A 23,727-nucleotide genomic window follows, 5' to 3' on the forward strand; every position below is an offset into this window, starting at 1 on the left:
CGCTTTTACGGCATGGATATCATGTTGGTAGCCGGTGGTACTCAACGGGGGAGACGAGATGGATCAATCTGCAAGTGCTGTTAATGGCTGCTGTCTGTTCCTAAGTTAAGTACATGAAAACCAGGATCCAACCCGACTTTTGCAGTGGGTGGTAGTGCCTATTTTTGGCCCTGGCGGAAGCTTGGCTTCTGACCTGGTTTGCGCTGTAGCACGGCGGCGCGGCTTTCTGAATTTAGTGCTACTACCTGCCCGTTTGGGCGATTTCGATGCACTACAAGGTGCAGGGGAAACGCTTTCCCGCTCTTTAGCGGGGAGCCCTGCCCCTCGAGACCCCCAGACCCCCAGACCCCAATGACATCGCAACAGCCCCCAGGCTCCGAAAGAAACCATCGAGCCGATCGCAGATATCGAAAGGCATAGCCCGTCCACAGCACCACGTGTTATGTTCCATTGTTCGGTTCTTGCCGTGAATATATTTGATTCGTTCCGTAGGCGCGTTGCATGATTGCCGCCCGAAGTATTGTATGTAGATGCCGATGCACCGGTAAATTTCCCCTGTCAGATCACCAACAACAAACTTCTCTCAGACCACAGTCTTTCGTTCCTCCGCTTCCTCTTATGTGTCAATTGGATGAGCCCCGAGATACGTCATAAACCCGAATTGACCTTTGAGATCCAAGTTTATTCATCATCTATTCAGTTACGGGTCGTTTCCCGTGGTATTCATTGGTCGACAGCTCTCGTCAATTTCTATTCGTTTTATGTAAAAGTAGGTGTGACACAAGGTTTGTTGGATAACAGAACGCACGCATTTACCTCTGACAAGCCACGCGTCGCATTCATATCCGAGAGAACCGGTTTGCCGTACTCATTGATTGGAACTGTCAACCTTGCAGTCTGCACTTACTAAAGTCACTGTCGCTTGCAGGAAGTACATGCATGGTTTGGTGATTATCACGGCTGATTGGGTGTAGGAGAAGAGAATAGTAAGTGGCATTAAGTATTACCGACACCGAAAAACCCACACGATATGCAACAACGCTCATGGCACCAGCATCTGAAGCCACGAAGAAACACACCAAAGGAAACTCAGATGTTACACCAACGCTCGAGCAGTCCAAATTCTCAGAGAAAAAGAAAGAAGCCCATGATTGCGCTCGTACATGAAAAGACAAAGAAGCCATATCTATCTACGTAGATTCTCCACTGAACGCGCAGTCTTCTCCCATTATTCTTGGCATTCAGGAATAGAACGATGACAAGCGCCAAGAGATCCTCCGGCGCAGGATGCCCATTCAAGCCTTTCCCCCCCCTGCCTTGCCCGTCCGCCGCCCCCTCTCACTAAAAGTAGGAGCGCATAGCGTCCTGGTACCCCGGTCCGCCCTTGATGTCCCGCTCAAAGTCCATGACCACACCAAGATAATTGCGGATCTGGCGCATCCCGAGGGCCTCGCCCTTCTGGCGCGCCACCCGGTGCGCCGTGATGACCGTGTTCTTGATCTGTCGGCCGTTGAGACTGTAGCGCGCCAGCTCGTTGTAGTCTTCGTCGGTGAACTCGGCCACCCGGTTCGGGCCACCCGCGGCGACGGCAGCGGACGGCGGCACGACCTCGCAGTCGTAGTCCTCGGCGGTGATGGTGGTCGCCCTACTGGTGGCGGCTCCGTTGTTGCGCACCCGCTCGATGAACATCTTGAAGACGGCCTTGCGCGCCTTGGCGTCCAGCTCGTCGTAGCGCAGCGGGATGTGCATGCGCGACAGGAAGGCCTCGTCGAAGGACTGCAGTGAACATGCATGTTAGCCAATGCCATCGGTATCATCGCACATTACTACCGCAATCGATCGCCAAAAACCACCAGCATCATGGTATGTATGATACATGCTTGCATGATACCAGCCAACTGGGTAACAACTCTTACTCACCTCGACACGGTTCGTCGTCAAAAACAAAATCCCCTGAAAGTACTCCAACTGCCGCAAAAAGATGCTCACCAGCGCATTGCGGTGGATATCGGCCATGTTGCGCTTCTCGAGAAACACGTCGGCCTCGTCCAGCAGCAGGATGGCGCCCCACGCGTGGCAGATGTCGAGCGTCTTCTGCAGCTCCGCCTCGAGGTAGCGGCTGTCGGTGCCCAGGTCGCCGGCCGACACGTTGTACAGCGGGCAGCGCAGCAACTCGCTGATGCCCTCGGCCGTCAGCGTCTTGCCCGTCCCCGGCGGGCCGTGCAGGACCGCCACCAGGCCCTTGCCCTTGCCCTGGATCACGTCGTCGATGCTCTCGGTGGGGTGGTACTTGTGGGACTCGACGAGGGCCTGGGATGTCGCAGTTAGCAAGGACAACTCAACTGAAAGGGATTTCCTGTTGTCGTAACTTGCCTGTACAATCTCCTTCTTGTTGGGCTCCCGGACCAGCGAGTCGTAGGCGTGCTCGTTCCATACAATATCCTTGATGCCCGACACGGTAAACTCGAGCCAGAGCTTCTCGCCGAACGCGAAGCCCAGGACGACGGGCGAGGCGATGAGGTACTCCTCGTCACTGAACTCGGGGATCTTGCTGGCGGCCGCAGCAGTGGCGGCGGTAGTTTTGGCGTCCTTCTTGGTCTCGCCTTCCTTGGTGCCTTGGCTCTCGACCTTATCCAGCTGCTCATTGGGAACCAGGCTATCGGCCTCGTCCGCAGGCACCCTGTGGATCTCCAACTTGCCCTCTCTGTTGATGAAGCCCTTCGTGACCATCTTAACCGACTCCTCACCGCTGTCATTGTTGCCGCCGCCACCGCCGAGAGCAGGCTGCAGCGCGCCATTCGCCAGCCCGCCTTCATGGTGATGGTGATCCTGGTGATCGCAATCGCTATCCTCGTCCTCCTCATCCTCCTCGTCCGAGTCGCCGCCAAAGATGTCCTCGACCTTGGGCCGGACAATGGAGATGGGGTAGTTGGGGTTGTTGCGGCGGTGGATGGCCGGGTCGACCATGATGCGGCTATTGACCTCGACGCGCACTACCGACTTCTTCTTCTTGTAGTAGGCGAGGCCCTGGTGGCACTTGTAGTGGACGCCGCCCAGGCCCACGAACTTCTTGCCCCGCTCGATCAGGTCCCGCCGCACCTGCGCCTCGTCCTTGTGGTACTGCAGCGGGTAGCAGGCCAGGCTGTCGATGCGGCGCGAGCCCTGGAAGTCCGGGAGCTCCTCGGCCATGGCGCCGAAGCCGAAGTTCTTGCCGTCGTATTCAAAGTACTGTGTGTGATTGATGATTAGCGGTCATGTAGGAGCATGAGGAGAAGAAATCACAGTGTCTGCGAATAGGCGAGGACGTCTTTCTTACCTTGCCTTCGACGTAGTAAGTTTCACCCTTGAGCGGAGTATAACGTTTCTCGGCGACCTCCACTTTGAAGACGCGGTGCTCCTCGGGGGTTCCATAGGTCGTGGTGAAGACGAGTGTGTTCGGCTTCCACAATGCCCACAGCAGGTCGAATGTAATGAGGCCATTCTCGAGAAGGGGATATAGGCTATCAAGTGAGTTTGGTTAGTCGCTATCTCGTCATCTTGGCACCCGCTTTCCATGAGATTCCCTCACGGGAAGGAAACACATGAGGATCTGAATTGGCACTCACCTCTTCTTGATGTGAGCATAGTCCTTGTCCAGATACTTGATAAGCACCTTGAGATGGCGGCGCTTGTCATCCAGCCAAGTCTGCTGCTTCTTGCGCTCCTTCTTGGTCTTGGCCTCGACCGTCACACCCTTGAGTTTGCGGAGGTGCTCTCGGAGATCTTCCAAGTACCTGCGACGAGTGTTAGCCAAAGGTCCCGCCTCATGTTGTCCGCTACTAGCTGCCATAGCTCGTGCTGCAAATTCATCGGATGGAAATTGGCTTTGAAGAGGGAGTCGCGGTACTTACAGGAAAAGCATGTTCGGATCGAGCTTCGGCGCGTCCTCGACGAGGCTGATCCCCTTCACGGTCCCAATCACCTCCTGCAGGCACTCGCGCAGCTTCTTGCTCTTGATGTCGACCACCGTCGCCTTGAATTTGTTCTCCCAGTCGAACGTGCGGCGCACATGGAACAGGTACTCGTTGTAGTGAGCGTCGCTCGTGTTCTTGGCTGTATCCTGCAGTTTGTAATTATGAATCTGCGAGTCCCAGACCTGATCGACCCGCTTGAACTCCAACTTGGCGGTTCCCTTGGGCGAGGGGGGATAGGCACCCCCACGCTTCCCGTGCTTGGTAGAACCCAGAAGAGAGTTGCCGTTACCTCGACGACCTGCGGCGATGATGTCTTCGTCGTCATCCCCGTAGTATACGTCTCGACGGCTTCGATGTCCCGCCCTAGATCCTCCGCCACCGAGGGCAAGATCGCGACCGGCTCCTCTAGCGCCACCGCGACTAGCAGTAGGGTTACCTGTAAGGCCGCCTCCTCCTATGGCGGTCTGTTGGCCCAGTACAGCAAGACCCATTGTATTGCTATTGCCCAGAAGTCCTTGGTTGGGCAGACCCGTGTTGGCTGCCAGAGGGTTGAACAGACCACCAGGACCGGAGATATTGACGATGTATTGGAGCTGGTCGAGCTGCTGCTGCTGCTTAAGCTGCGTCTGTCTTATCTGACGGATTTCCTGCGTCATGGTGGCCAGCGCCAACGAGTCCTGACTGGCCCGACCGGGCCGGGTGTGATCCACCTCGGACTCATCCTCGTCATCAAGATCCGAGTCGCTATCTTCATCGACAAGATCACTATCGTCCTCGTCGCCGTTGACCTCGATGCGGGACTTCGTCAACTGCTTCTTGGACTTCTTGGTCGCCTTGGCCGACTTGGTCTTTCGCTGTTGGTGCTGTGTCTTCTTGGGGCACTGTCGCTTCTTCAATCCCTTGGGCTTTCTCACGAGTTCGACCTCCGGCTCCGAGGAATCCGAAAGGGCCTGAGAATCGGAGTCGGAGTCATCGGAGTCGCCATCTTCATCCGTCGTGGAATCGGCGGTATGCTCAACGGCCTCGCTATCGCTGCTGCTGCTGCTGCTGCTGCTGCTGCTGCTGCTGCTGGAGGAGGAATCATCATCTCGAGTTCCCGATATCTTCTTCTTGTTGGCCTTGGACTTCGCCTTGGTTGGGTGCTGCTGCTTCTTCTTCTTCTTCTTCTTCTTTTTGCAGCCATTCACCCCTTGCTTTTTTCCATCGTCGACTTGAGACTTGCCGGTCTTGCCGCCTCCAGCTGCCTCCGCGGCCGGGGCGGGCTTCATGTCGGCGTTGAAGCCTTCTTCGACCATGGTACCACTTACAGGCATCGTACCCTTGCGGCTCTCGGTAGCAGAGCCAAGGTTCCCTGAGGCGTCCATCTTCTCAAGATAACCGTTCCGTCTTATGGGTGACGGATATTTGCTTCTTCCTGCTCAGCAACGTATTTATGATATGGACGAGTCTGGCAAGAGTGCCCGGCCCGAGAGAAGAGAAAGCGCTTTGGAAATGTCAGCCTATGATACTCTAGTGCAACCCTGGTATGACGAGAACAACAGGAAAACCTCGTTGGGTGTTTTATTTACCTCTGAGTAAGTAAGCCCTGGGTTGGTGTGGCCGAATCTTACTGGCCCGGCCACGCCGCCTCTTCGGTGAATGGTCAGCACTGTGGGACTTTGGGCAGCCTCTGGCGATGAAGCGCTCTACCCGTCCGTCGGCTCCTGCCCGTGTCAAGCAGATGGATTGGCTCAGAGGTCCAATGATGATTGGCAGCGGATGATCTCCGTGGATCTACGATCTTGACAGGGCGCAAATCGAGGGAATCCAGCCGAAAGATAACATCAGGTAAGCCACCCCGGTTTGCCCGCCGTCGGATGTGCAGGGAAATCTGAGCGTGGATATATGGACAAATCCCTGTTGGATTATGGTGTGCTGGGGACAATTGAGAAGGCAAACAAGTAGCTGGAGAAGAATCAAACCCAAAGGCCAAATCTTCCAAGAGGCGTGTTTATAACCTCTCCTGGCGGAGAAGGCGAGGGGCGTGGAGGGGTTAGCCTAGGCAGCTCCGCTCTAGATGCCGAGACAGTGACTAAGTACCAGTACAAGAACAACAAATGAAGCCGGCGATGCGGGCAAAGCGGTTGCAGGAGAGTTCGGGAGGGCCTATGGTGTGATTCTTACCATCCTTCTCGATAAGGGGGGCAGGATGTAGGCTAGGTATCAGGCTTTCAAGTCAAACAAGGGGGTATGGGGTCTCATTACAGGCAACAAGATGCAACAACAGTAGCAGGCTCGGCGGCAATCAAAAGATTAAACCGACGGATGGTGAGGACGGTTGAAGAAGCAAGTGTATTATCTATAGATTCCCAGCGGATTGGTTAAGGAGGGTTGCTTACCCGCCCAAAGTAGACGAGGCAGGCAGACAAAGGTAAAAGTTTCAGCTGACCGCCGCTTCGCAGTACCTGGAGAAGAGAGCAAGCCTGGGTGCAGTAAGCCGCAGCGGTACGTGATGGCAATCTGCATGCAGCATATGCGATGTACTTCAATGCAAGCATGCACAGAGCTGCGACTTGACGGTCGCCAAAGGTGATTTACCGGGGTTACGTCTGTCCCTTGGCTGCGAAAATCGGGGACCGGGGTGGTCTCCAACTCCCTCAGCCTTGAGACTTGTGTGTGGTTTGCACGCATGACCAACTTGGCTCTCCCTTCACGAGTTGGAGTGAGTGCGTTGGAAATGTGGCCTAACTGAGTGTGTGGTACGAAGGTGTGCAGGTTAGTCAGTCCATGGCCCTTGGAAAGAAATGCCAGAGGCAATTCAAACCATGTGAAAAAATGCACATGGAAGTTTTAGGCTGATATGCTTGTCTTTCTCAGCAGACACGGCAGAGTGGTTAGTGAATGGTAAGACAGAGCAGGTCAAGATGTTGTTATCCATCTGCAGCGTGCGGTAGAACAAGGCAACCAACCGATGACAGCCTTGTAGGCAGCCGCTGCTGCCCATCCTCAAACCACGGCAGATGAAGATGCGGACAATGGAAAGAGCCCTTTCTGCATCAGATAAGCGGCACGGCAGCATATCCGGCTCTGCCTTTCTTGCTCTTCATCGGAAATCGACTTCCAGTCAAGAGAGGGAACTATACCAGGTGGGCATTCGTGGTCCAATTCCGACAGGGTACGTGTCCCCACCAAGAAGAGGCCCCGTTGGTATATTGGCATGCAAATGTACTGTAGCCGGCATGCCATGTATGAGGCGCATTAGGTGCCATTGCTCTGGGTGTGATATCCCGGATGGGGCAAGCAACCCAATGACCAGAAAGCGGGAAGAAGTCCAGGTTGTGTGTGTGTTTACAGCTCGGATAGGTGAGAGGGTGTATGGGGGCGGTCGGCCGTTCGTGTTGCCAAATGTCGCCAAACCCCATGGATCCCAGCAAGCGAGAAACATTGCACGCTGTGACCAACCTGCATCGCTCACCCACCACCTTCACTGCTCACCTAGCCCACACCGGCCAGACCGTTTGTCGACATTGGGAAAGACCAAGACCTTTGTAAGCCGGCTGCATATCCCATGCGCGGATTTGGAGCCCGGAAGCTGCTCCAGACCAATCACAGCAGAGATTGCTTAGACAAAGGGTCTGCTTGTTCGTCCAAAAAGGACGTGCCCATGAGAGTGAGGGAGATGCGAGTGCAAAAGCACATACATACATACGCGGCGGAGTTCCGTTTGAGATGCAGTCACAGGCAGTAGCGCACGCCGTGTTGGGTCATGCTGGTCGACTCTGCGGGTGCAACATGATAGGTTATAAAGCCGACTTGTGCTTATGTGTAAAATTGTAAAATGTGGTTGGAAATGGTCTTCAGTGTCTACTAGGTTAGTCACGATGATCTCGGGATGATCCCATCTCCCAGCAAAAAATGCGACTGGGTAGATGCAAATGTGATTCAAGGCAGGCAGGAGGATCCTAAATGTTGGCTACATACTTCTGCAGCTTCTGCAGATGGAGATGGGATCCATTCAGAGGAGATGCGCTAGGCTAGCCTCCCAGCCCGTCGGGCATATTGGTTAGCTGTTTGCGATGGATTCCTGACAAGGAAGTAGATCCGGAGTCGGAGTTGGCCATCGGGCATGTTGCTTGAGAGATTCAACTGTATGTTTGGAGTCTTATTGCGAAAGTAGATGTGTCAATTCACACTTGTCATTTCTCATCTAGGTTAGTTATGATTCAAATTGATAGGCGCCCATGAACTGATGGCGAATCTGGAGAGTCAAGAAAACTGAAGTCGAAGTTGATATGGATGAGCGGGCTCTGACACGGTCGGTCTAGCCCTGAGAGGGCCTGCTAGATCTCCGCTAAGGACCTAAGCTCCCAGCTGTTTCCCCCACTTGGTTGTTTCCTTGGTTCCAACAGTGGAGGTTTGCAGCAGCCAGCAGAGACGTCATCGTACAGCAGCTTCCACTTCATCCAGCTCTGTTGCAAGGAAAAGGTCACGAACCCCCAGAGGAAAACATCAATCTATTGGTCGTGACGTGAAGTTAGACCTTGTTTTTCGCGCCCAATCCTGGTGGCTCGGCGTGCCAGATACAGCAGCCAGAATATTTCCTCCTAGCCTAATACTACGTGTATTCCTTCCTGTCTTTCAATTGATTGATTTGGTGTGCTCCTCTTGTTGTGTTTCTCGAGTGTATGCGATAGCCATCACGAGTCGCGGCAAAGAAGCAATTGCTTCACTCCAGCCCCAGACTGCAAAGAGCTAACGGCCTGGACGTGCTTTCCTCGCTCCCAACCGGAATTGGTTCGAACTCGACTCAGTAGCACGGCCCGTACGCGAATGCAATCGCACCTACCGCATTGTCGACACTATACCCGCCAAAGCTCCTTCCCAATCGCGCCAAGTCGTCGTCGCTTTCTTTCTTCGAGATAACGATACCACCAATCTGGAAAGATCTATCTGCCCTAAAGAGAAAAGATGGCAAGAGAGGGTAGATTTGCCCGCCTGCTGGGCTGGAATCGGCACCCTCACCATGGCCACGAATGGCGCATCCATGAATCGCGGCAAAGACGTGAGTCCATTCCTTGCCTACCTACTATCCTGGCTTCAGAGGCAATCCTGGCTTGTTATACTTGGTATTGAGGCGCTATTCGTCCAATTGACCGTTGTCCGCCATGCCACGTTTCCAAAGAAGATACACCCCAGCCTTCTGGGATAGAAGAGGAGATGTGAACACCGTGACTGACGGTTTGCTGGCGATGCCCGGCTATGCAGTGCTTCCCACCTACCGCGACCGCCACATCGAGTCTGCCATCCCCGCCGAAGAAGTCACCAAGATCGCCCTGCGCCTGCGCTACCTTATCGAGGAGGCCGTGCCCTGCGAGTTGGAGGTCGAGGAGATCTGCCGCCCGCACAGTCGCGTCATCACCCCCAAGGTCGTCGCGGCCGCCAAGGAGGCGGGGAGCCAAGAGAACCGCGCCTGCGTCGTCTTCTGCCTCTTGATCGCCAACCGATGGTTCATGCACCAGGCCCAGGTCGAGTTGTGGGATGCCGACCTCCACGCCGTCCGGGCCGCCGCCTGCGAGGTCATTGCTAAGAGCATCATCGAATCTGAGGAGGATATGGGCTACCTTTTGCATGCTGTCTTACTGAAACGCTACTCCATCATCATTGATGGCGAGTCTACCCTCCCCGTCAACGTCATCGAGAAAGCCGTCGATCTGCACGCCCTACGAGTCATTGGCTCCTCGGGCTACCAGAAATGTATAAGCTATCTGTGGAGAGGCTGGCTTGTCCAGGATGAGGACGACCCAGCGAGCTTCGTCGACTACCAGGAGCGTGACAACACGTCCTTCGTGGTACATCTCGACCCTGACCGTATGAGAGCGCCCATGTATCAGAACGCGGCCCAGTTGCTCATTTCTCTGATCTACCTCGGCTTGTATACTGGCGCCATCAACACCATCAATCGCGACGGTGATCTGGACATTGTTGAAGGACTTCTGTACATCTTCACCTTCGGATTTATTTGCGACGAGGTTACCAAGGTGTGGAAAGCCGGCACGAAAATCATTGGATTCTGGAACGCCTTCAACTTCGTCCTGTACTCCCTGCTGGTCGTATCGCTCGCGCTCCGTTTTGTGGCCTTCAGCCATCCGTGGGACGGGACCGGCGAGCGGCAGTACTTCAACACACTGAGCTACAACTTCCTCGCCTTCGCCGCACCGCTGTTCTGGGCACGCCTCCTGCTGTACCTCGACAGTTTCCGCTTCTTTGGCGCCATGCTGGTCGTAGTCAAGGTCATGATGCGAGAAAGTGTGATCTTCTTTGCCCTGCTGGTCTTCATGATTGTGGGTTTCTTGCAGGCCTTTATCGGCATGGATTTCGCCGACGACCTGGTGGCCGACGATATCGTCTTCGTCGTCCAAGCTATGTTGAACGCCATCATGCAAAGCCCCGACTTCACCGGATTCGAAAAGTTCAGCCCGCCATTTGGCATCGTCCTTTACTATGTCTTCACTTTCATTATCATGGTAAGAAACACTCGACTAAATTGATGGGACGAAAAGGGAGAACTAACATTTGTCATAGATTGTTTTGCTCAATATTCTCATTGCCTTGTACAACAGCGCTTATGAGGACATATACGAGAACGCCGACGACGAATTCCTGGGTCTGTTTGCGCAGAAGACGATGCAGTTTGTGCGCGCACCCGACGAGAACGTATTCATCGCGCCGTTCAACCTCATCGAGATGTTCCTGCTCGTCCTCCCCTTTGAGTGGTGGATGTCCAAGAAGTCGTACGAACGCCTCAACGACATCGTGATGGCGATTATCTATTCTCCTCTGCTCGTCTGCGCGGCATTTTTCGAGGTCAACACCGCCAAGGATATCCGAAGGAACCGGTCGCGCGGCGAGGAGGACGAGGACACGACCGAGGAGTGGGAGCAGATTCAGGTTGACTTTGAGGGCGAGGGCTGGACCAAAAAGGTCAACGACTGCAAGAGCAATGTCGACGAGGAGCCGGCCGTTGCTGAAGTGAGGAAGCTGAGCGAGGAGGTCGCCAAACTCAAGGAGATGATCCAGGGTCTCGAAAAGGTCCTCACGGCCAAGTCGAACCAGACGCAGGACGTGATCTAGGAGGCATCGTCACATCGTCATGGGCTGGCTGGGTACTTTGGCTCGCAATGACAGAAGCTCATCAAATTTAACGAGCATCAGTTCTGCCGGTTTGCCAATGATGATGCCGGTTGCCATGCGCCCTTGCGGGGATTGGATTACCCGGCGCTCATGGAGTGGCGCGGGTGAGGAGTTTGGTTATCTTTCTCGCCTGCGATCAAGGGCAAATTTTGGTGATTAAAAGTCTGGAGTTGGGTTGTAATGTTGTAATTCAGATATAGATATATACGCAAATGAGATATGTATACTGTATATATGATGCTCCTGTCTTCTTCATCTACAAGCAGTAGTACTGCCCATTTTCATGAAGCGGTTGACGTAGTCTCAGTCTGCGCCCTTTCCTCCTCGTCCTCCCTTTTCGGCTTCGGCTTCCCGTGCAGTCGGTGCCGCCGGCGGTTCTTGCCGTTCTCATCCAGGCAGTCCTGGCACTGGAGGGCCCCGGGCGCCCGCGCCAACTGACATTTGCACACGCACAGGCAGCCCCCGTAGGCCGGGTCCGTCTTGCGCCAGAGCCGCGCGTTCTCGCACACGAGGCAGAGGTCGGATGCGTGCGGCGGCTCTTGGGCCTGGTTGGGGCAGGGGCAGATGGGGCAGTGGCAGGGTTGTGGCATGGTTGGGTGGGTGTTTGACGGCGATAGGATCTGGTGTTAGATATATCGAGGATCAGGGCTTGGTTTAAGTAAGGAGGGATAGGGGTGGGCCGTGTTGAGAGACGGTATATAGGGCCTTGGGATGTCGTGGTGGATGTGGTCGTGGATAGGGGAGAGAAGGGGGGATTGTATTGAACCATTGAATTCCCTGAAAGTCGAGGGCTCGTGGTGCCCAGCATCATCAATAAAGCCTATCCATTGTTCATCCTCGTCGAAAGGAAGTGCCAGATGTATCTGGTTTCGATGTGTCCGTCCTTGCCGTCTTATCTTCCATTGTCATGATTGACCCCTCAAAGAAGTGGCGCTTGGTACGGCTACAGCACACGTTGAAAGACGGTGGTCTAGTTAGGATTATTCTATGGCCAGCGAGGTCGAAATCTGCGTGTACAGGTAGCAGTTTCCATCAACTCATTGAAATCGGCTGCGGTCGGTGGCACAGCATCGTACCGCCCCTTATCCATCCGGCCAACCCCTTTTCAGGGAAGCCAATGAGGAATGACGACCGGGCAGTTGCGAGAGCGCAAGTATCATCTGGCATGCAAGCCTACCTACCAACCAGGACTAGACCAAGAAACGGTGAGAGAGATCTCGATACCGGGGCAATTGACGTTATATGTCCTTGCACAGATCAGATGATGAGAGGAACACATCGGCTTCGAACGACTTGCGCGTTTGTGCACGTGTGACGGTTGAACCGGGAAACGTTTGACGGACTAGCAATCGTGGGGAAAGTCGAGCAGACGAAAATGCCATCATCGTGCCACGAGATGATGATACATACGATGCGACTCTACGGGAACAGGAGAAGCGTTAGTTGTCAATTGGGACCACAGTATCTGCAGCATTTCCCAGATTTTCACTAAACTCCTTCACCGTCACGACACGCCAGATAGCTTCAATCCCCACGGGCATACACGGGCGAGAGAAATTGCGAGAGGAAGTCGAAGTTTATGACAATCAACAAAGTAGTAAAATTCGAAAATTGGTATCAGGCATCTAAAAGATGTTCCAAGAGTGGTATCCAGGAACCCCGCCCTAGAAAATCCAGAAATCCATAACTCGCTTTATTTTCCCCAATGAAATATCCCCAGTGAGTCGTGACTCGTGCGTGCATCACCATCCACACCCAGAGAACATAACGCCTACTCCACCTGGCGGGCAACTGCCTTCTCCTCGTCAACCGAGCTCTCGCGCCGGTGCGTACCAGCGCCGGCGTGCTGGTGCTTGCTCTCGATGACCTCGGCCATGTCTTCGTCCTGGGCGACGTCGAAGGACTTGCTTAGGTGCTCCGGTCCCAAAAAGGTCAGGAGGATGACATAGGCATACACACAGCCCATGAAGATGCAGATGACAGTGCCATAGCTGTATCGCTTGACGTTGCCCTTGGGCGGCAGGGGGGAAACGCTCGCCGATGGTGGACTCAATAGTAGACGAAGCTGACGAGACCAGGTTGCCGAGCTGGTAGCTGGTGCCGACGACAAAGGTGCGGAAGGCACCCGGCGACAGCTCCATGAGGTGCACGGGGATAACGCCCCAGGCTCCCTGGACGCAGAACTGCTCAAAGAAGGCGGCCGCGATGAGGCCCTTGTTGGAGACGAATGAGTATGGGTACAGCAGGGCACCGCCCAGGACGCACATGACGATGATGCTGATGCGGCGCCCGAAGATCTGGGAGCTGAACCCGACGACAGTGCCGCCAAGCATAGCGCCAAGATTGGCCACTACTTGCGTTACCGTGACCGCATCTTGAGAGAAGTTGTACTGGTTGCTCAACATGGTGGGGTACAGATCCTGGCTTCCGTGGGACATGAAGTTGAAACCGGCCATGAGCAGGACGAGATAAGTGAGCAAGATCCAGTGACGCTTCAGGGCAACCTTCCCTTCTGCGAGGAAAGTCTTCCCACATTGCCCCCTTCGATGCGCCGCACCTCCTGGTGGTGCCGGTAGGTGTTGGTCTCGGGCAGCATCAAGCGGAAAATAATGATGAGCACAGGCGGGCAGGCACCGAACCAGAACAGCGGGCGCCACCCGTGAGGAGTGGTGCCAACCAGACCACGAGCAAACGCCGCGGCCAGGAGATATCCAAAGGCGTAACCCTGTTGGAGGATGCCACTCATCAGGCCGCGAGCCTCTGTGGGTAAATCCTCGAGAGCAGTGGCGGCGGCGTTGCCATATAAACCACCCATGGCAACCCCGAACAGAGCTCTACACGCGAGGAATTCCTTGTAAGTTCGGCAGAAACCAGTTCCCTATTTTGGCTGTCAGTATTTCCCTTCTCGGCATGATGGAAAGCACCAAATGCGACATTGTGTCTGTGGGGAGGGGGAGTTTGATTGCCAAGAACGGGTGGCTTGGCTAGAGCCGTTGCCAATGTAGCCAAGGCATCGCCAAGTTGCACGGCCTGCGGGAGGGGTTCACAATGGTGGGCTTGGCTCTCAATCGAGAGCCCCACGATCTAAAAAGGCTCCAGAACACCCGCAAAGCTTGGTAAAGCTTGGCTGTGGAAAGTGGACATCCCAATTGACAAATGCAAGACACTTACAAGCTCGAGCGCGATGAACAGAAGATTGTTCACAATGAAGGGCCATTTGCGCCCATATCGATCAGCCGCGATACCGAAAGCTATGGAGCCAACGGAACGGAACATCAGCACTAGAGTGATTCCCCAGGTGATATCGGTCTTGGAGACGCCAAAGTCCTCGGAGAGATTTTCCACCGTCAGTGACACGGTGAAAAAGTCAAAGGCATCCCAGGTCTGCATTTGGCCAACATTATTAGCTCATTGCCCGATGCGCAAGATGGAGTCGGATATAGTCCACAGGGCCACAACTCACCCAAGCGACGAATGCGACAGCAAAGAATGCCCAGTTTTGCCGGGTGAGCATCCTCAGCAATTTGATGGGGTTCGGCGCCGATGCCATGGCCGGCTTCAGGGTCGATACGCGCGTGGCGAGGTATTTCCCGACGCTCATGCCTGAAGTATAACGATTTGTATGAGTGCCATGTACATTGGTTTGATAGGTATTATCGACATAGCATCGTCATCTTGGACACTGAAGGGAAGTGGACTGTCTTACCGTGATGGGGAGGATGGATGTTGGAGTCGTCGCCCCCAAAATCCCTGGTGCCACCGCCATGGGCGGGCATCTCGTGGTTTCTCTCCATATTGCGAAGATGACAAGTGAATGTGAGTCGAGGGTAGAGAGCCAAGGCGATGGACGAGACTGCTTAGGAGGTGTCTCTGTTTCGAGGAAATTCTGCGATCCCGGGGTCAAGCCCGCTCTTTATGTAAACGCAAAAGCAATAGAGCACACCACCCCTGTAGGTGAGATCTGTACGATAAGAGAGACAGACCCCAAGCCGTGTTCGCCTTTACTCTTTTGGCCGAGCGATCCATGTGTGTAATGTGCGGGGAAAGGAGGAATGCCTGCCACATCCCCCAGCTTCTTCAAGGATCAGGTACACAGACTAGGGGCTGGTGGCCACACTGGATCCGCGTGGGAGAGCAGGTGACGGAAGGACCAAATGTTGCCTAGCTTGTGATTAAGCATATACAATTACGTAGGCATGCTGCGGCGTTTCCGACCGGCCCTATCTATTGCTACATAGTTGGCTGGTAGGGCAGGAGCCATTGAAATGCAAGTCGGGCGAATGATGGGGTGGCATGGGAAGTGAGTGAGCTGGTGCGCAAAAAGGAGCCCTCGACTGGCCCGACTGGGATCATGGGGCCCGAATGCACGGTTGGGGTTTTCGTCAGTTCATCTCACCAATCGACGGAGCTGCTGCTGCTTGTCTGCCCAGTTGCATCCTGGGTACCCTGGTTACGCTAACAGGCGCTTGCTGTTAAACAAGCAACGTGCGCATTTTTTTTTTTTCGTTGCATTGCATGCTCATGTTGCGAAGAATCCTTCTCATCCCCTGGCGTTATCAGTCAAGGTCAGGCGGTAAGTCGATTTTGGCTTGCAATTTCTCGGCTGGCGCTGCACTCCTGTGGCATTCTCTTTCATACGGCGCATCTTGTTCGCACATCAACCAAAGCCGGATGTCAGACGAGGCTGCTTACGGATTGCGCCCATCTTCTTTCGAACACCTGCAGGGACCGCTTCTGCAAGTGCTTTCCACCGCTGCCCAGAGCCAGATCGCAATCAGGAGGTTGAGATCGCCGCGACTACCCTTGAGGGATCTCGAAGGTTGTATCGTGACTTGGCAACCCCGGGATGCATGTAACCCTATGATGCATTTCGTTACTGAAGGAGCAGCAAGGAGTTGAGCAGGCAGTCTAGGTAAGCAAACACCAACACGGCTCGGCGGCACAGAACGGACTACGAGCAGAAGCTACGGCAGCAAAGAAAACACGGACTGTGGCCGCTAATTGGCTCCCCATCTGCCCCAGTGCCCCAGTACCCCAACAGCCCAAGTGGGGAGCTTGGGGTAAACAGTGGGTGTTCCCCCACAGCTAGCTGTCTGAGGCGGTCTGGTCTCCAAATGCCTCGCCGAGTTCGTCCCATCTGCCGTTCGGTTTTCGACCTGGAGAATCGGAAATGTCTTGGACGCACTTCTGTCACCATGTCGATCTAATAATTGTCCTACGGCCGAGTCAGACGTCTAATCTCCTCTGATCTGTGACACAGCTTCACAGCTGAGATTTAGTGCATAGTCGCTGTCTTCTAGATCACACATGGCCATCTTAGCGGCGGGGCAGAAAGAGAAAGGGGAAAGAAGAATCGAATTGTTGAAGGCATCGTGTGCACCCCGCCACCAAACACCGCGTTGCCGAAGCTTGTCCGACTGCACCCGCGCAACTAGAATATTCCTCGAGAGAAGGCGTTGCAACCCATTATCGGATTGGATCATTGAGTCGCCGAATTCAACGACCAGAAATCAGAGGAAGAACCTGTATTACTGAAATGGCTAACTCCATGCGAGATGTCAGGTGTAAGGCTGACAGGCTGATGCTGTGTCACACCCGGCCGTGTGTTAGGCTGCCTGCCATGCATCCCGTTACAAGTCGGAGAGGCAGCATGCGAGCTAAAGCCCTCGTTGGGATACTTGGTCCAACGTGGTCGAGATCTTCAGGGCATTGAGCTCCGAAACCCTGAGATCCTATGCATGTCTTTCCGATCTTCTCTAGCCTCAATAACGTCGGGCATATGTATCAGTGAGTTGCTTGCGATGACGCATCCATATTGCGGCATCTTGATGGGCCATGTAGTGCACGTTTATTTTGGACCTCACTTGTTCTCCAGAAGCCACAAGCGAAATCCTACATGGTTATGTCATCATGGACGATCTCAAATGGTCATGACTGCCGCCACGAAAGTCACTAAGCGAGATCTACATATGTAACTGCACACAACTGTCATGCACCATCTGATAATCCACCACTTCTCGGCATCCATCGCACCCTTGGGAGGCTATTGAAATCTCGCACTCGATGGCGATTGACTGCCAGATCTCCGAATCAATGGTCCCAAGCCTCAAAGCTTCGGCTAGACCCGCGGGCCTCCACTCAGCTCCCATCGGCACGCTCAGAAGAAGCGCACTGGGCAACTGATGATCCCCAGTTCGGGCATCCTCGAATATTGTAGGGGTCCATCGATCTCAAAATCGGTGGTGCTACGCAGTAGCACCCGCATCACCGTTTCTACAGCTCTAAGGGTGTTCGGAGTATGGGTTAGCCAATGATCGACCGTTTCTAGTTCTGCCGTTGCATGGGGTGATGGGTAGGACAACATGAACGAATATTGAAATGTTATGTGGGAAACCCCTTTTTTTTCCTGCTCAAACGCCTAAGCACACATCAATTGAAAAGCTAAAACTTACAGTCTGGCCAATGGCATGCCGACACAGCGGTGCCTGCCGCGCCCGAAGCCCATGTGCATGGTGACATTGTCCCTGTGTAGCACGAACTCGTCGGGTCGCGCGAAGACGTCAGGGTCGCGGTTCGCCGACGTATAATGCAGCGTCACGGGCTCGCCGGGGCGCACCACCTGCCCGTGCAGCTGGACGTCGTGGGATACTGTGCGCGCGAACCCGCGGTAGGGCGAGTAGAGGCGCAGGAACTCTTCGAGCGCCGCGGGCAGCAGCGATTCGTCGGCGCGGAGCTGGTTTTGCAGGGCCTTGTCCTTGGCGAGGTGCTGGCAGATGGAGCCGATCAGGATGGGCGGGGCGACGACGCCGACGACTAGGGATTGGCGCAGGCAGCCCCTGTCGGCCCGTGACAGAGATGTCAGCCATTGTTTACCTTGGATAGATAAGGAGAGAGCTGGGGAAATGGGGTGAACTCACACCAGATGTTCCTCGCTCAGCGGGTTTCCCTCGGCGTCCCTCTCGAGCAGCAGCGACGACGCCGGGTCTTCCTCGGGATCCCGGGGTCTCGCGCGCCGGTCCGCCAGCAGATCGCGCGCAATCTGATACATCTTAAGGGAATTGGCCGTTACCGTCTCGCCATCCTGCACGCGCCAGGCATTGAGCCACGCCGCCGACGCCGCGGCCAGCCCCGGCGCAACATCGGCGCCGAGATTCAACCACTCGGTCTCGACCCTGGCGACGTAATTGGCGCCGAACTCGGCCGAGATGTCGCCGCGGCCCTTTTCTAAGAGGGGAGCGAGCTGCTCCTCGGCGTGTCGCTGGAGGGGGGCCGCGAGCCGCTTGATGCGCGAGGGCTTCAGGGTCCGCTCCAGGGCCGTGCGGAAGGGGGTGTGCGCCGGGGCGTCGAAGTTGAGGGGTGGACGCCGGATGCCGCGCGGATCGCTGGGCACGACGGCTTTGATGGATGAGATGTACGTGGCCGAGTCCAGGGCGGCTCGTTTCACGTCTTCGTACCGCGTTAGCAGCCAGTAGCCGCCGTACTGGCTTGTGTGCACGAGAGGGCACTCCTTGCGGAGATGGCGGTACTCCTCGTAGATCTTTTGGGGGTCGTCGCTGATGACGACGTGGGCTTTGTCGATGTCGAAGGGCTCTTTTTCTTTTACTTCCACTTTGTCGCCGTGGTGGTGCACGGCGGGGGATAAAGTGGTGGACATGGTTTATGTGACGGGGCGGATTTGATGATGCTGATCTTGAGATGGTTCAAGTTGAGTCTCTTTTCTTCACGCGGAACATAGGATGGAATCTCAACGGAAGTGCGCGATATTGGACGACCCCGAACGCTTGCCTACTTTCGGATACGGCCTCCCGACGGTCCAGGGATATAGCTACGAGGGATTCATTGAGATACCCGGGGAATCGGACCTTCGAAGAGATCGATATCTCGGATGACAACGAGCCAAGCCCGAGATATTAGCCGCTGCACGTCTGCTGAGTCGAGCACACGGTTGCATTGGGTAAACGCATTGCCGTCGTCCACTCAAACCTTGGGCAGACCCCTGCAGACTTCCCGCATATGCATAGAACTGAGACTATCCTAACCCCATTGGCCTGGCCAAGGATCGATCTCTTGCGGGGTATGGGGAAAACCCCGAGTGAAGATTCAAAAGGAGGTGACATGGCGCTGTACCATCGGAGGCTGACTCCGAGGGTGTAGAGTGTGTATGTGGCCGTTAAGAAACAGAAGATAGCAAACTTATTTTCCTTATTTTGGAAAACGGGCGATAGCAGAGCCAGGTAGCGACCGAGATCCGACAAGCCCCTGGGAACGTCATCGCGAACTTGTCTACCACGCAGACAGAGTCGATCACTTTGACCCAAGTACCATGGAGCGCATCGCGGCCCCCGAAAAGGGCGAGCTCGATGCCCGACACCGAGAGATTGCCCTCGACGAGACCGCCCGCGGGGTTCAGTCGCATTATGTGCCGGTGACGGACGAGGAGAAGGCGCTCAACAAGCGCGTCAACCGCAAGCTGGACTGCTTCGTGCTGTCTCTTCTCGCGCTCGAGTTCATCGTGAGTAAGAAAGCTAAGCGATTGTTGCGCATGCATCGAACCAATATGTTGCCGAACGCTGACATATGGGGTAGTTTTGCGGGATCGACAAGACGAACGTCGGTTTCGTCGCGACCAGCTCGTTCCCGAAAGATGCCAATCTGGGCCCTGATGCCATCCCGCATTCGCTTTCCTTGGTAAGAAACGGCCGCGGGATGTTGTTCATTGACAGTATGCAATGGAAAGATGAACCTGACTGGTGTAAGTAGTTCTCGGCGACATATGTCGTACTGCAACCCGTCATGGTCATCCTGGCCCGACGCGTGGGCGTCAAGTACTTCCTCACCGTCCAGTTGATTATTTGGGGCGGCCTCTGCATGTGCCACGCCGCGATCCGCAACTCGGGCACCCTGATTGCCCTGCGACTGCTCATTGGCGCGGCGGAGGCCGGCTTCACCCAGATCGGGAATTACTACATGTCTACTGTCTATCCCAAAGCGGAACTCGGTAAGTCTTGGGAAGGGGTTTGATGAGACAGAAAAGAAAAGATCGCTGATACGTTCATGTCAATTACCATCGAACAGCATGGCGTGTGGGCTTATTCGCAGGCATGTACTCCATCGCGGGCGCCTTCGCGGGCCTGATCGCGTACGGCCTGCTCCAGATCAACACGCCGCACATCCACGGCTGGCAGGCCGTCTTCCTGCTCGAGGGCGGCTTCACGGTGCTGCTCGGCATCCTGACCATCTTCGTGCTGCCGAGCCGCCTCGGCACGGCCTGGTTCCTGACCGAGCCGGAGCGCGCCCACGCCCTGTACCGCATGGAGGTCGACCTGGCCGGCACGCAGGAGGAGGCCGAGGTGCACGGCGGCGTGGTCACGCGCCGCGACGTCGTCGACGTCTTCACCGACTGGAAGAAGCTGGGCATCGTCCTCTGCAACATCACGTCCGTGCTGCCCGTCACCGCGTTCACGACGTTTCTGCCGCTCGTGGTCAAGGGGATGGGCTACTCGGGCAACGACGCGACGCTGATGAGCGCCCCGCCCTTCATCGCGGGCGTCGTCGGTCTGCTGATCATCGTCCGGTCCAGCGACCGGTTCCGCGAGCGCTCCTTGCACATCGTCTTCGGGATGCTCTTGGGGGTGGTGGGGTGCGTCGTCATGGCCGTTAGCGATCGGAATGATTTGCGCTACGGGTTCGCGTACGTGTGCATGACGGGCGTGTTTGTGGGCGGGCCCCTGCTCGCGGTGTGGCTCGCGGGTAATACGCCCTGGAAGGGGGCGCGGAGCGTTATGCTTGGGGTCAATGGGTGGAGCAATATTGCGGGGGTGATCGCGGGGCAGATCTTTAAGGATAAGTACGCGCCTAGATGTGAGTATCAACCTGCCTGTTTTTCCTTTAGGAGGGTTCACGCATGAATGACAGATAGGGGAGGCTCGTGTACTTACTAACGGATCTTCTTGCAGACGAAGTACCCTTGATCATCACCATCTGCATCATGGTCGCCGGGGCCTGCGGGCTCGTGTTCATCCGCTTCATGTACCAGCGCGAGAACAGGAAGAGGGCGCGGGAGATTGCCGACTGGGACGAGCAGCGGTTCGCGGAGGAGAGCGCCTCGCAGGTCCGGCGCGGGGACCAGAGGCACACTTTTATGTACGGGCTGTGAGATGGGCGAGTACTTCACATACGGCAACGTATACATGAGAAATAGGGTCAATGCAGATTCTCTAGATACGATGGGCAGTTGATGATCTATCCTGGGTATAACCTATCATCTGTTCCCCTCGGCAATGTGGTTGCTCTGGCGAGGATCAAGCATCCTCTTGCCACCAGGCGACAATATCCATGGCTACTTGTCTATGCAAGTATGTTCGGTTTGCTGATCCCATATCTGACCTGATCTGGCATTAAGTCAACGTGGATGTAACTTTCAGCGAATCTCACGCCGCACCACCAACTCAATCGACCATATCCACCTCCCACTCCAAACCGACTTTCTTCTTTTGCTCAACCTCAGTTATCGTCGCCATCTCAGCCTTTGCCTCCCCCCTCTCTTTCTTATCCCTCAAATACTTCTCAAGCTCTTCCTCCGAAAAGCCCAACCGCTCCATATGCACCTCCAGCGCGTCGCGCAGCCGAAACATGACGCTCCTATCGCGCAGCAACCGCCCGAAGGCCGAATGCCCCTTCTCCAGCCCCTCGAGGAACTGCTGCGAAAGGCCGCCGCCCCCTTCCTCTGGAAACAGCAGCCGCCGCAGGAACGCCTCGCGCAGCTTCGCGCACGCGGCCCGGTCCGCGAGGACGGGCTGCAGGGTCGGGAGGGCGAGGCCGAGGAAGTCGATCATGTGGCGCTGCAGGAAGTCGAGGGAGTTTTTCCCGGTAAGAAGGAGGGGCGGGAGCTGGCCCGTGAAGAGGTAGGTGCGCGAGGCGATGAAGATGGGCTCGGGGATTGGCATGGAGGCGTCGTGGGGGAGGTTCCAGGGCGCGGACTCGGCGGGTGATGTGGCTGGCTTTGCTGGGGTGGTAGTAGATGCGTCAGGGGAAGTGGCGGTGGTGGCAGCGGCAGTTGTGGTTGTGGCCGGCACTCGCGGCTGCGGTAGGGGCAGGGCCGGGGAACGGAATAAGAACAGATCGTCGCGGAGATCGATTGGCGTCGTTTCGCCGACGAGCGGTGTTGCTTTTGTTGCTGGGATTGTCGTCTTTGAAGTCTCTCCTCCTTTATCCGTCGACTCGGCGACGCTGGGGTCTAGGCCGGTGAGGGGGTCATCAACGGCACCATTGGCCTCGTCTTCGACACCCTCGTCCAGAGGCTCCTCCTTGGTCTCGGCGAGCCTGGCCTTCTTTGCTGCGCCCGTGTTCTGCTTAGGGGATGACGGATGCGGACGCTTGGTTTGGGCACCCCTAGCCTCCGGCGTCGCGACGGGTGCCGATGAAGAAGAATCAGCAGCCTCGGAAGCAGAGATACAAGCAAGGCACAGCCGATCCCGGGCCCCGCGCTTCTCGTCATCATACTCGGCCTTCTCCGACTTGGAAAGGGGCCTGGCGCAGTCGCTGCACCGGGCCGGGTTCTGCACGATGCGGCAGGCGAGACACTGCCTGAAAAACTTGCTGCCGTCTTTGCGATTCCGGGGTCGGCCCGGCTCCGCGGAACCGTCTTCGCCGGCGACCGTCCGGAACTCGACCTCGGGCAGGGCCTCCATGCACGAGACGCAGACGATCTCGCCGGGCTTCGCGTCGCGCGTCTCCTTCTCGTGCCGTTTCTGGTACTGGGCGGCTTGCTTGTCCCGGCAGGTTAGGCAGTCGCGGGTGTAGGTGTCGTCGCGGCGCGTGCGTTTGGGGATGAACTGCGATAAAGGCTGGGACTTACCGCAGCGGCGGCAGACCTGGTTGGTGCCGTCCTCGTCGGGTTTCTCCTGTTGGGGACGGGGCTCGGGTGTCGAGACCTCGGGGCTTGCCGGGGGTTTCTCGGGTGACTGGATGGTCTCCGTGACGGGATGGTCTTCCGCACTTCCACCGGGAGCGCTATCCTTAGTCGCGGTCGTTTTTGTTGATGCTGGGGTTGACTCGCCCGGAGCAGATGTTTCTGCGGTGGGTTTCGGCAACAGTGAGGGTGAAGGCCGGGGTGGAGGGGATGGGTTGTGCTGTGCTTGCTCATTGCTGTTTTCCATTTTGGGCCTGCCAGAAAGGAGTGCTAGATGTGGTTGTGTAGTAGAGTTGGTGTTGATCAAATTGAAGGGGAGCATTCAGGGGTCAGACAGCAGTCTATAAATGTCCCTGTCCGAGGCGTAGGCCTAAGCATAGCAACTCCCCTCTCAAAGGAGATCCTCAGGCCCGGTACCGTCTAGGAAGCTTCAGGAATCAAACATGCCCATTCGAGGGATCGCCATGCTCTACATGGAATATCTACACTAAGGAGTTCGGGCTATCAATAGAAAAGACCTCGAACTTTCGAGGCTCATAAGCTTCTTGGTCAGACAGGAGTACATAGCAAGCGAGATAAAGGTCGTTCCATTTGTGTGATGCTAAAGCAATCGTGTATTATGCATCTGCCTTGCCAGGCAATATCCCAAGGCCCATCATGCATTCCATATTGTGGAATAACGCCGACGCCATG

General features: G+C 55.7%; 7 protein-coding genes across 7 annotated transcripts; 2 read left to right on the plus strand and 5 right to left on the minus strand.

Moving 5' to 3' along the window:
* Positions 1 to 1,341: 1,341 nt before the first annotated feature.
* PG985_003586 (AAA family ATPase) lies at positions 1,342 to 5,317 on the minus strand (the record flags this gene model as incomplete). The annotated part of the gene is made up of 5 exons (XM_066823355.1): positions 1,342 to 1,776; positions 1,921 to 3,228; positions 3,317 to 3,500; positions 3,606 to 3,773; positions 3,891 to 5,317. 5 exons carry the CDS (start codon positions 5,315 to 5,317, stop codon positions 1,342 to 1,344), a joined length of 3,522 nt encoding a protein of 1,173 aa, XP_066686515.1.
* A 3,583-nt stretch (positions 5,318 to 8,900) lies between these two features.
* PG985_003587 (Calcium channel) lies at positions 8,901 to 11,063 on the plus strand (the record flags this gene model as incomplete). The annotated part of the gene is made up of 3 exons (XM_066823356.1): positions 8,901 to 8,994; positions 9,129 to 10,456; positions 10,515 to 11,063. 3 exons carry the CDS (start codon positions 8,901 to 8,903, stop codon positions 11,061 to 11,063), a joined length of 1,971 nt encoding a protein of 656 aa, XP_066686516.1.
* Positions 11,064 to 11,404: 341 nt separating this feature from the next.
* On the minus strand, positions 11,405 to 11,713 carry PG985_003588 (uncharacterized protein; the record flags this gene model as incomplete). Its single annotated transcript, XM_066823357.1, has 1 exon — positions 11,405 to 11,713. One exon carries the CDS (start codon positions 11,711 to 11,713, stop codon positions 11,405 to 11,407), a length of 309 nt encoding a protein of 102 aa, XP_066686517.1.
* Positions 11,714 to 12,894: 1,181 nt separating this feature from the next.
* On the minus strand, positions 12,895 to 14,917 carry PG985_003589 (H+ symporter family protein; the record flags this gene model as incomplete). The annotated part of the gene is made up of 6 exons (XM_066823358.1): positions 12,895 to 13,026; positions 13,079 to 13,627; positions 13,681 to 14,001; positions 14,295 to 14,507; positions 14,587 to 14,726; positions 14,830 to 14,917. 6 exons carry the CDS (start codon positions 14,915 to 14,917, stop codon positions 12,895 to 12,897), a joined length of 1,443 nt encoding a protein of 480 aa, XP_066686518.1.
* Positions 14,918 to 17,571: 2,654 nt separating this feature from the next.
* Positions 17,572 to 18,777, minus strand: PG985_003590 (cytochrome P450; the record flags this gene model as incomplete). Its single annotated transcript, XM_066823359.1, has 2 exons — positions 17,572 to 17,959; positions 18,041 to 18,777. 2 exons carry the CDS (start codon positions 18,775 to 18,777, stop codon positions 17,572 to 17,574), a joined length of 1,125 nt encoding a protein of 374 aa, XP_066686519.1.
* A 669-nt stretch (positions 18,778 to 19,446) lies between these two features.
* PG985_003591 (transporter) lies at positions 19,447 to 21,279 on the plus strand (the record flags this gene model as incomplete). The annotated part of the gene is made up of 5 exons (XM_066823360.1): positions 19,447 to 19,635; positions 19,710 to 19,811; positions 19,884 to 20,121; positions 20,199 to 20,984; positions 21,080 to 21,279. The coding sequence occupies 5 exons, from the start codon at positions 19,447 to 19,449 to the stop codon at positions 21,277 to 21,279; spliced, it is 1,515 nt and encodes a 504-aa protein (XP_066686520.1).
* A 292-nt stretch (positions 21,280 to 21,571) lies between these two features.
* On the minus strand, positions 21,572 to 23,281 carry PG985_003592 (uncharacterized protein; the record flags this gene model as incomplete). Its single annotated transcript, XM_066823361.1, has 1 exon — positions 21,572 to 23,281. The coding sequence occupies one exon, from the start codon at positions 23,279 to 23,281 to the stop codon at positions 21,572 to 21,574; it is 1,710 nt and encodes a 569-aa protein (XP_066686521.1).
* Positions 23,282 to 23,727: the final 446 nt, after the last annotated feature.

Source organism: Apiospora marii, assembly GCF_038362585.1.
Source record: "Apiospora marii strain CBS 49790 chromosome Unknown utg000003l_segment0_segment0, whole genome shotgun sequence".
In the NCBI taxonomy this organism is placed as follows: domain Eukaryota; kingdom Fungi; phylum Ascomycota; class Sordariomycetes; order Amphisphaeriales; family Apiosporaceae; genus Apiospora; species Apiospora marii.